The 12,497-nt window shown below is 40.1% G+C and overlaps 1 protein-coding gene across 1 annotated transcript in view; it reads right to left on the reverse strand.

Annotated features, from left to right (window-relative positions):
• CTTNBP2 (cortactin binding protein 2) overlaps positions 1–12,497 on the reverse strand; it is a 173,114-nt gene that overhangs the window by 32,366 nt on the left and 128,251 nt on the right. Inside the window, exons 13-14 of the mRNA XM_011937380.1 lie at positions 3,215–3,301; positions 3,033–3,132 (exon numbers count right to left, since the gene is read on the reverse strand). Of these exons, the coding sequence (XP_011792770.1) occupies positions 3,033–3,132; positions 3,215–3,301 (187 nt within the window). The remainder of the gene's footprint in view (positions 1–3,032; positions 3,133–3,214; positions 3,302–12,497) is intronic.

Here is a 12,497-nt window from a genome sequence, read left to right on the forward strand (position 1 = left end):
AACAAAACCCCAAAGTTTTTACATAAAAACCTGGATTTCTGGCTTCTTCCTAAAAGTCACAAGAACTGACAACATTGGACCTACAATTCTGTCAGCAACAAATAGCTGGTTCGGAGAGCTGCTGCCCCTCCCACAGATGCGGGCATGCCTCCCTCTCCCTGCAGCCCCGCCCAGCCTGCTTCACCTCTTCCTGTGGCTTGTTGTTACTAGGGGGCATTGAGGTTTTCAAGCCTGCCAGTGAAATCTGAGTTTCCAGCATGGGAGCCAAGAGACATGGGCCACTCTCCAAACTGGGAAATTAGGAAGAGGAGCTCTTTTTAAGAAGATGCCCACCACAGATCTAGAAATGCTGAGTTGGTCACCTTTGCATCCTTCATGATCTTGTTCATTGCACTCCAGTTTTCTTAGCTCTCTAAGCTTAGAGCAGAATTCAGTCTGTGGTTGCTATCTACTCTCATAGCGTGAGCACAAAATACTTTAGCTTCTTACTTTGAGAAGAAGCGAGACTGAAAGTTGAAAAACTGCGGGAGACTTTTGTTAGATAACAGGGAAAAAACATATTTTGGCACTGGGGCGTTAAGGCCAGTAGTGATTAAGGTCAGGCTTAGGAGCTGGAATGCTGGGATTTGAGTTCCATTTTATGTTCTTCCATGGGATCTTTGGGCAGGGCACTTAACCTTTTTTCTCAAGTGTTTTCATGTTTATAAATCAGGGATGGGATTGTATCTGCCTCAGAAAGTTGTGAGTTAATAAATGCAGTGTTTAGAATAGGGCCTACATGGTGAAACTCCATCTCTACTAAACACACACAAATTTTTTTTTGTGGTGGTGAGCGCCTGTAGCCCCAGCTACTTGGGAGGCTGAGGCAGGAGAATCGCTTGAACCAGGGAGGCAGAGATGGCAGTGAGATTGTGCCACTGCACTCTAGCCCTGGTGACAGAGTGAGACTCTGTCTCAAAAAAAAAAAGGAATAGGGCCTACCAGAGTAAGAGCTTTAAAAATGTTAGCTATGATTAGTAACATTATCAGAAAAAACAGCTTTCTGTAGCTAACTGTCACTAATTTCTAGCCCAAGACTGGCCTGTGTAGTACAGTGATATTCAGATTCTACTGGGATTTTCCTGCCTCTAAAATGTGCTTCTAGGTTTGTGGTATTCTCAGTGCTTCCCTAAACCTGCCTCTTAATTTCATTTCTTTTTTAAAAAATTAAAAAATTTGTGGATACATAGTAGTTGTATATATTTGTGTGTATATAAGGTGTTTTGATACAGGCATGCAGTGTGAAATAGTCACATCATGAAGAATGGGGCATATTTATCCCCTCAAGCATTTATCCTTTGTGTTATTACTGACTATAGGTACAATTGTTACTGACGATAGTCACTATCAAACAATAGGTCTCATTCATTTTCTCTATTTTTTTCAGTACCCATTCACCACCCTGACCTACCCCCCAACACCCCACACTACCCTTCCCTGCCTCTGGTAACCATCCTTCTACTCTCTATCTCCATGAATTCAATTGTTTTGATTTTCAGATCCCTGAAACAATTAAGAACCTGTGATGTTTGTCTTTCTGTGCCTGGCTTATTTCATGCAACATAATGATCTCCAGTTCCATCCGTGTTGTTGCAAATGACAGGATCGCATTCTTTTTTATGGCCGAATAGTGCTCCATTGTGTAAATGTACCATATTTTCTTTATCTATTCATCCGTTGACTTAGAAAGTGCTGGCTAGGCATGGTGGCTCACGCCTGTAATCCCACCACTTTGGAAGACCCAAGGCAGGCAGATTGTTTGGGCTCAGGAGTTCAAAACCAGCCTGAGCAACATGGCACATTCTTTCTCTACAAAAAATACACACACACACACACACACAAATTAGCTGGAAGTGCTGGCGCGTGCCTGTAGTCCTACCTACTCAGGAGGCTGAGGTGGAAGGTTAGCTTGTGCCCCAGAAATCGAGGCTGCAGTGAGCTGAGATCACGCCACTGCACTCTCTACCGTGGGCGACATAGTGACCCTGTCTTAAAAAAAAAAAAAAAAGCACAGGTAATTTCTATCTTCCTAAGCCTGGTCTACATCTGCCCTGGCCACAAGATACAGAAACACCCCTCCCCAATAAAGAGATTTTGAATTTGCATTTCAACCTATCCTCCTATCTTACAACTGCTTCTTTCGCCCCTTCCCCAGGGGTCTCTGTGGCTTTGAGCCCTAGGAGACTAAAGCCTGGTCCACTTCAGTTTTGTGTCAGAGTCACTAGTTATGCTATTCTACAGTATGCAATACAGGGTAATGCTAGTTCCACCTGTGATGAAGCTTGGGGTATTAGACCCTGGAGCCTAAGATTGCAAACTCATTAATAACATTACATTAATAAACATGTTTGATCCTGGTGCTGCTACCACATAGCTGTGGCAAATTATTGGACCTTTCTGTGACCGTTTCCCCACCTTTGAAAGTAGAAATGATGATACCTACTTGCACAGGGCTTTTGTGGAGACTGAATGAGTTAATTAGTGCATGTGATGTATTTCACTAAGTGCTGGTCAATGGCACAGCAAGAGTGAGGCAGAGAAAGTGGTTGGTCCCAGGTGCAGCACTAAGAGATGTATTGGTTGTAGAGAATTTATGACTAGTCAAATTTACTAAAAAATTGATCTGCTGTGTATCACCACCATGCTCCAGCAATTCTAAACAGCATCAAAGATGTGATACCTAGTCCAGCTAGGGTGAACTGCTCCTACCACCTCCTCCCTTGGTATACCACTAGTGCCAGTAAGACAGTATGTTAACAACAATTAATGATTAATAACAAAAGATAACAAAAAGAAGAAAAAAATGCAGGATGCTCAACAAATGCAATAATATGCACATGAAGATAATTTGTGCAAGTGTTTATCCCACAGCTGCTGAATAATTAAAGTTATCTTAAATGTATCCCCAAGCAACACAGTGTATTTCCTTGTAATGGCATCACTGAAGAGCACGCCTTTAGGTTATCACAGTCAATTTGCTGAAATGTTCTTACCGCTACTGATGAACAGGTCTAGCAGCTGTTCCTTGGAAAAACCAGCATCTATTTCAGCTCTCACTATTTCACAGGAGAATCCCGCAGCCATTTGTCTGTGCTGTGATAAGAAAATTGGGTGATTAGTTCTACACACTTGCCAATTTTCAAAGAAAAGGAGATGGTATACAAGTAATCAATACCTTCAGGCAGAGTGCAAGCTGATGTACTATGTAGTCTTGCAAGCTTCCTTCTGGGCCGTGGAAAATGACATTATGATATTGCTCAACCTATTAACAAACCAAGAAGAGACCTAGGGTGAAGATGCTAAGTTGGGAAGAGAAAAAAAGTGGTACACAAGTGTGGAATTCTTTTTTGATTGTCCTCATACTTTCAAAAGATTAAACACAATATTTTAGAGGTTAGTTTTTTTCACTGGACACGTGTACTCTCATTTGAATGTGAAACATGGGCAAAGGGTACTTAGCAAGAGCTGACACTTTATAAAAAAAAACACATTTTTTCCCTCTATTTTCTACACCGAGGGTCAGCAGGGTAGCTGAGAAACACAGTTCCAAGTTCATTTTGTCCCTTCCAGAAATTCTGTAACTTTTCCTATATTATCCTTTGCAGATGTTCTTTATGTGGAATTTTGTCAATGCTTATTTAGCTGTTTAGTGGTTACAACAGTAATGCATTTCATTATGGAAATTTTGGTAAATATAAAGAAGAATAAAAAATTACTGAGTGTCAGCGCCCACAGTCACCATAAATATTTTTGTTTCCTTCCAGTTTTTTCCTCGCATAGTGGCTGTGTGTGTGTGTGTGTGTGTGTGTATGTTTAAAAGATGGGTATGTGAGTGTAATCTTTTTATAGCTGTTATATATCAGAGAATGTCTTTGTGTTGACTTCTTAGGTAAAAGATGTTTTGATGAGTATAAAACTCAGATCAACTTTATATATTATTCCATTCTGGAATTGAGTGTTTTAAAGAAATCTAGGTAGAGATGGATCACATTTGCTTTGTCAAAAAGAAATTCTCCTGCCTGGATGCTTATGGATTTTTTTTTAACCTTCATCCTTGTGTATAAGGATACCTCGCCCAAGAACATGGAGATTCAGCAAGCACTTGGATGGAAAGACAATTATCATCTACACAGGGCAAAGGCAGCGATGTCTTGAGAAAAATGTGGAGAGGAAAGTCAGCCTCCCACTTCTGTCATTTGAGGGCGGACACCCCTGCCCCCGCCCAGCACACAGGCTTGGGAGAAGCTTTCTTAATGGAAAGCAGGTCTTGCAGCAAGGTCTTGCAGGAAAGGACTTGGACAGGTGAGGCTCTAACCTAACTGATACAACTGATATTGCTCACATGTGAAGATTGAGCCACCCAGACTTAATGGGAGTTTTGAGTTTGTTCTCTCTATAATCTAGAACAGGACAATGTAAGAACGTGTGTGTATATCTCTGTGTTGTCTCTCTCTTGTACTCTGATGAGGTTGTCCCTTTGAGATCACAGGAAAAGGCCCATCCTTTATGGTAGCTGGGATGGACTTCTGTGAAGATAGTAAATATGCCCCAGTCCATCATTACAGGGAGGCAGATTGTGGGATATAAAAGGAAGGCTTGAAGAAAAGCTCTTAGCGTAAGAGATGAGCTAACTTTTTCCTTACCCAGGGCCTTTAAGACTTGAGTTTTGGGCAGGGTGTGGTGGCTCACGCCTTTTATCCCAGCACTTTGGGAGGCCAAGGAGGGCAGATCACTTGAGGTCAGAAGTTCGAGACTAGCCTGGCAAATATGGTGAAACCCCATCTCCACTAAAAATAAAAAAATTAGCCAGTTGTGGTGGTAGGCGCCTGTAATACCAGCTACTTGGGAGGCTGAGGCAAGAGAATCGCTTGAACCTCATTGGTGGAGGTTGCAGTGAGCCAAGATCGTGTCACTGTACCCCAGTCTGGGCAACAGAGCGAGACTGTCTCAAGGAAAAAAAAAAAAAAAAGACATGAGGTTTAGACTCTAAAGAGACTAAGGAAAGTTGGTGAGCACTTCTGGGAAGTGGAGGAAAGCCAGGCATGACCACCAGGAGTCAGACCACGAGCTAAGGGGGCAGTGATCCTGTAAGGGTCTCCTTGATGTTGGGCTTGGGACTGGGTTTTAGGCTCTGAAAGACATCATGTCTGGTAGCCTCCAGTAATATTCTCTGAGTTGGAATACTATTCAATTAGTAGTATGCCTTCAATAAAAGGCTTAGGGTAGAGGTGCAGGCAAGGACCAAACCTGGAGCAGGAACTTCCCCAGAGACACAGGAAAGAATACCCTAGGAAGTGCTGCTGAGGTTCTGCCTCTAGGCAGTAAGGCAATGGGGCCACAAGTCTGCAGGGGTACATTATTATTAAATAATAAATAATTACTAAAGAATAATATGTTTTCATTTATACTTATGAGATGGGGAAGCCTGGGCGATATACAGATTGTACTTGTCATTAAAAAATGTTGCCCAGATATGTCTAGTTATAGCCTCTTTCTCCCAATCTTAAATGGAACATGGTAAGTCCTTTTGATATGCATAGTCAGAACTTTTTTGGATTAGGAAATTTTCCCCCAATTTTTTCGTAATTTCTCCTCTTCTAGTTCTCTTTATCATGAACACCTATAATGCTTAAGTTCTCTGTTTTCTGCGAGTATGTTATCTTACCTCACCGTTATAGCTCTGTCCTCTTTGCATTGAGGGCTCCTCAAGTTAGTCTTGCACAACACGCAAAAGAATATTCACAATCTCACTTCTGTTCTCTACAGTCAAGTGCAACTTTATGCCATTGCATTTTCAATTGTTCTTATAGTTCCTTACCTCATCCATCTCCTAAACTTTTCCTTGTAATCTAAGCCCAGACTCTACTATGACTTTCCTGCTCTGCTTTCATAGTCTACCACCTTGCATTCTGTAGACAAAGAACATAATTTTCCCAACTTTTTCTGTTTTTCCTAGTTGCTGTGGTCAAAATGTTTGTGTTGCTTCCCCTGGTCCCAATTCATATGTTGAAATTCTAACCCCCAAGGTGATCGTATTAGGAGTTGGGGTTGTGAGGAGGGATTAGTGCCCTTATAAATGAGGCTAAGGGGAAACCCTTGCCCCTTCCACCACTTGAGGATTGAGTGAGAAGGTGCCATCTATGAACTAGGAAACAGGCCCTCACCAGACACTGAATCTGCTGGCACCCTGATCTTGAACTTTCCATACCCTGGACTGTGTGAGAAATACATTTCTGTTGTTTATAAGCCACCAAGTCTATGATATTTTGTTTCAGCAGCCTGAATGGACTAAGACACTAGCAAATAATTTTAAGGGTGTTTTCTTCCCTGAGTTTGCAGACTGAAAACTGATCTGCAGTATTCTTCCATAGGTATATGGTTATTTTGTTATTATTTATGTGATATGAAACCAGAGGAAGAATTTTGCAGGAAAGCAGGATGTGTGGACCACCACTGGCTTCACTCACTGTCCACAAATTGGGTGGCTGAATCTCCTTCTTGGGTCAGTGGGTGGATGAAAACTTGGTGTCTGCAATTGCTGGTTAAACTCCTGGGTCTAGCAACGGCTGCAGTGGAATGAACTCCTGCTGTCCAACACAGCAGATAATGCATGAGGATAAACCACAGTCCCAGGAAGCGCCCCAGCCCAGCAGCTCCTGTCTCCATCCCTGCTGAGTGCTTATGGAGAATCTACCTCCTAGGATGTAGCACAGTTTCACTAATCCCCACCAACTTTTTGTCCAGGTATTTCTAGGACCTGCAGTCTTCAGACGGATGCGGAAAGGCCTCCTGGGAGTGGAGGAGAATATCATAGTGCTGCAAAAAGCAGAGACTATGCAGTAAAGGATAAATGCCCAATTTTCTAACTGGTATAAATCTTTTTTTTTTTTTTTTTTAACCACCAGGAAGATGGTAGGGGAATGATGATAATGATTTCCTGCCTAATTTCAGGTAGGCCTCACATAAGTGGGCCTAATACTCTATTACTCTTTTTTTTTTTTTTGAGATGGAGTCTCGCTCTGTGGCCCAGGCTGGAGGGCAGTGGCTGGATCTCAGCTCACTGCAAGCTCCGCCTCCCAGGTTTACACCATTCTCCTGCCTCAGCCTCCCGAGTAGCTGGGACCACAGGCGCCTGCCACCTCACCCGGCTAGTTTTTTGTATTTTTTAGTAGAGACGGGGTTTCACCGGGTTAGCCAGGATGGTCTCAATCTCCTGACCTTGTGATCCGCCCGTCTCGGCCTCCCAAAGTGCTGGGATTACAGGCTTGAGCCACCGCGCCCGGCCCTACTCTATTACTCTTAACGAGAGTAGAAAATGCTTCCAGATTCTTGCTGAAGACAGACCTCAGTTCTATTTTTTTGTGACTGTGAGGTTTTGCCAATTTTCAAAAGTACTTTAGTGGGAAATTGTGTATTACGTACACAATTTGCTAGCCAGGTGCAATTTTAAACCAGAGCTCTTGAGCTTTCTAAATTAATCCCAAATTGCTATGATTTATTGGGTAGAATTTTTTTTCAGAAGTCATGGATTGTTTCACACCAGTGAATCACGATACCAAGTTTTAAGATTTACTGAAAATAAACAGGCTAAAGATTTTCAAGATTTACCCCTGAGATTTTTCAACTAGCATGGCTATTTAATCTTGTCTCACTTCTGAAAACAAGAGTGCTCTATTCATTATGGCCACCCTGTCAAACTGCCTATACTTTCTTAAGATTGATTTTGGAATCAAATAACATAAAGAGACCCAGTTTCATAAAGGAGCTGTCTTTAGTTTCAACACTTCATTTGTTCTCAGACTGTAGGTTTTTAGGAAACACATGCAGGAAACATTCAATTTAAAATTTCATTGAAAAGGCCATTCACTAGAAGTAAGCCCTTTGCATTTATATAGTCTAAAGTCCTTCATGGGATAAAGTAGAAATATAAATAAATAAGTGAATTAGGTAGGTAAAGAGAAAAACAAATGGATATACTTCCAGATCATTCATGCATTTTAATGCATACATTTCATTAGTAGGTTTCTCTTCATTTCAGGTATTACCAATTTTTTGTAAATGGTATTCTGTTATCTCATCAAATGATATAGTCGCGTTGGTTACCATTTAAATTCTGAACAACAACAAAAATCGTTCAATTACTGGGAACCTGTTACTCTATCAGAACCGGGGCGAACATGCAAAGCTTTGCTAAGACATTACATATTGTTTTGAAGTTATATTATCTTTCTCCAAATATCAAAATCTTGGGTATAATGAATATATATACTCCATGCTTCCAGCAGAGGGCTCTAAAGATAGATACACAGGCAGATTTTTTGGGGAAAGAGGGGTATAAATATTCTAATTGTATTGAAAGGAGATCTGTTCTTTGAACAAGATCAAACAAAACTTTTAAAATTACAGTCTTAATTGCGGTTACCAGAATTATCCCCTAAGTGCACATTTATAGTGTGGCATTTCTGCTTATTGGTAAAGGGACACTGGCCTCATTATCACAATTGGTACCAATCCCTTTTATTCTTGTGTCTTCACAGACTATTCAGGAAGCTCATCACATGTCAATTAGTGCTTTGTGAGCCAAACAGATTCTGAATTAAATGGAAACAAGTGACCTCAACAATAGACCATGCATCTCTATTTTTTTCCCTCCACAATGCTTTCCTGCAGAATGGGGTTTACCAGAAGAGCTGTGATCTCCACTACTGTTGATGTGGCACCTGTAATGTGTTTGCAGAGCTGTGGCATTTTAAAGCAATAAATCCTAAGTTTTGTTTGGAGTTTCACTTGTCATACATAGTCCGAGGAAAAGATGCTTCTGTCCAGAGACAGTTCCAGGCCAGCTTGTGCTGACTAAACCGAAAAGAAAAATAAAAGGGCCCTATAGAGCCAGTAAAATTGGGATCGTTAAAATCACATGCTCTATAGCTACAAATTTCATTCCACCCACATCTGACACCTGATTTTAAATAACTGATTTACTTGTGACTTTAGAGCCACTGATGACACAATTACGGTCTATTCATTAACATAAAATTTCCTCAAACAATATTGGTACATCCAGCATTTGGAATACAAAAAACTGGAATTCTTCATGGTAGAGAGCATTTTAATCATTTGCTGAAGTCCCTTTTAAAGAATAGGTATAAGAGTAATAGGAATCTAAGAGAAATTACAGTTCACATACACAGCAGACTTGGTTACTAACTTCAAATATAGACAGGTCCCCATTTATTGTTACAGACATAATAATTTGGGTATTACAGCTATTTTAAAAACATAAAACTATAAGATGGAACTTTTAGACATAACTGCTCCCTTGTCAGCCAGCTCTGGAATTCATGAAGTTTTTCTGCTTTAGACCTTTTCTGGGCTGACACTTACTGCCCAGGATCCTCTTCCACTATTGCCGTGGAAGCCAAATGTTCCACTGGTGGTAGAGCCACCTCTTCCTCGTATCAGGCAACCGGCTGCTTCCCACTTCCACTAGGACCTCACGCAGGCTTGCTCCTCCCTTCCCTGAGAAAGATCAGGCTAGAGCTGGCCCTCTGCTACCAGGGTTGTGGGATGTCTAAGACACATAACCATCACTTACAACCTTATTTTTATGGGAAAGTAGCAAATTTATTTTGGGAATGGATGGAGAATAACTAGGCTCTCCTAGTGATGATTCTCAATGACTGGCACGGCACATTTTGGAGTGAATGAAAAACAGGTAGAAGAATCTGTCAAGGATCCCATCCAGGACATTCAGAGTCTTAATTTTAAAGGAGCACTCAGATCAAGATGATCGAACTCCAACATTTTTTCTAATGTAATAATTATTCATAGTCACTGAATTATTATAATACGAGGTTTCAAATAACCTAACAAAAAACTGCAACTGGTTAAGAGAAATGTTTAAGTTAACGCAAAAAATTCAACAATTACAATAAATTACTAGTGATTCAAAACTCAATTGGGTTGAATATTTCCTCTATTAAATCAAGGGTGGAGATTTAAAATGTACTTGTATTATTTTTAACAATAAAAGTACTTAAAAATAACATCATTTTAAAAAACAGAAACAGAATCCTGATTTAAAGTCTTCATTATATGTGGTTTTCTGCATAAGGGTTTTAACACATGCATTTTAGATATTTGCATAAATAGTAACTACTGGTACTGCAATGCTTAATCAATAGGCTAATAACCTAGGCTAATAAACTATGATTACATGCATGAGTAGGCAGAAAGGCTAGTTTCAACTCCGTGGGTCTCACCATTTAATTGGTGGAGACGCTGGGTAAATTACTTTGAGTCTTTGTTTATTTACTTGTAAAATGTAACTTGTATGGGCTATCTATCTCACAGAAAGATTAAATGAGATTATCTATATATTTAGAACAGAGGTTGGTGTATAATAAATGCTCAAAAAAAAGTTAACTATTCAAAAGCAACTATCATCAGAGTGAACAGACAACCTACAGGACGGGATAACATTTTTGCAATCTATCCATCTGACAAAGGTCTCATATCCGGAGTCTACAAGGAATTTAAACAAATTTACAAGAAAACAAACAAACTCATTAAAAAGTGGGCAAAGGACATGAATAGACAATTCTCAAAAGGACATTCATGTGGCCAACAAACACATGAAAAAAAGCTCAACATCACTGATCATTAGAGAAATGCAAATCAAAACCACAATGAGATACCATCTCACGCCAGTCACAATGGTGGTTATTAAAAAGTCCAGAGGCAACAGATGCTGGCAAGGTTGTGGAAAAAAAGGAACACTTTTACATCGTAGGCGGAAGTGTAAATTAGTCCAACCACTGTGGGAGACAGTGTTGCGAATCCTCATTTCTTTTTAGAGGCAGAAATATCATTTGACCCAGCAATCCCATTACTGGGTATACACCCAAAGGAATATAAATCATTCTATTATAAAGATACATGCATACATATGTTCGCTACAGGACTATGGATAATAGCAAAGGCATGGAATCAATCTAAATGCCCATCAATGATAGACTGGATAAGGAAAATGTGGTACATATACACCAAGGAATACTAAGCAACGATAGAAAGGAATGAGATCATGTTCTTTGCAGGGACATGAATGGAGCTGGAAGCCATAATCCTCTGCAAACTAATGCAGCAACAGAAAACCAAACACTCCATGTTCTCACTTATAAGTGGGAGCTGAATGATGAGAACACATGAACACATGGTGGAGTGGGAGGAACAACACACACTGGGGCCTGTCACAGTGGGGGTTGGAGGGAGGGAGAGCATCAGGAAGAATCGCTAATTGATGCTGGGCTTAATATCCAGGTGACAGGATGATCTGTGCAGCAAATCACCATCGCACATGTTTATTTAATAAACCTGCACAAGTACCCCGGAACATAAAAGTTGAAGGTAAACAAAGTCAACTATTACTACATTTGTATATTTACTGAACAGATTTCCAACAATTCAACACACATCAATGTGCCTGTAGCTATTTGTGGAACTGGGAAGCTATGCCATTCTCTGGCTCAAATTTCCCCAGTGGCTTCCTATCCACTTGGAGTAAAATTAAATTTTTTTGCCATATTCCTGCATGATCTAGTTTCTGATCATTTCCCAGACTTCACTGTCAACCTAGATACATTTGTATCTGTGGTTCCCTGTACCTCAAACACCCTCCACAAGGTGACTCCCTTCACTTCATTTGTTTTTCAGTCCAAACGTCACTATAGTAAGATCTTTCCTGATAACTCCATCTAAAAATAGTGCTTTCTGCCTCCCCTTCCACCCACTCTTTATCTCCTTGTCTGCTTTATTTTACCTTACACTTGTGTTAGTGCTGGTCATCACATTACATATGCATTTATTCATTTGATTTTTTAAAAATCTGCCTTCCTTACCACTAGAAGGCAAACTCTGTAAGGCCAGGGAATGTGTCTTATACATAGCTCTATCCTCAGTTTCTAAAACATTACCTGCATTTAAGAGGCTCTTAATAAACAGCTGTGAAACAATTGAAATAACAGGACACAAAAATGCATAACAAAGGGCCTATGCTCTTAAGGGGCTTATAATTGTTTATGGAAGAGAAAACATTCACAACCATTATGATATACTGTTGTCTCAGTCACTTTAAATTTTGCAGTGACTGCTGAAATAAGTGATACATTTTTATTGTATTCATTCAAGAGTTAATCGTTGGATTAAAAAAGCCTTTTATGTACACTCACTGAATTCAGAATAGAATTAACAACAGGGTTTGGTCTCTGATTTGCTGTTAACTGGTAGTAAAACTATGTCTTATGTATAAGGGGGCACACATATAAGTGTACTTGGAATATTTTACATATAATGTGACTAGCAGACATTTCATTTTCCAGATTTGCTAGTCAACGCTAATTTGCAGTTATGTTTTATCATCTTAATGGATGAAGGAAAAGCCCTGGGTCAGAACCTTGCCT

Source organism: Colobus angolensis, unplaced genomic scaffold (genome assembly GCF_000951035.1).
Source record: "Colobus angolensis palliatus isolate OR3802 unplaced genomic scaffold, Cang.pa_1.0 Scaffold163, whole genome shotgun sequence".
NCBI lineage: Eukaryota > Metazoa > Chordata > Mammalia > Primates > Cercopithecidae > Colobus > Colobus angolensis.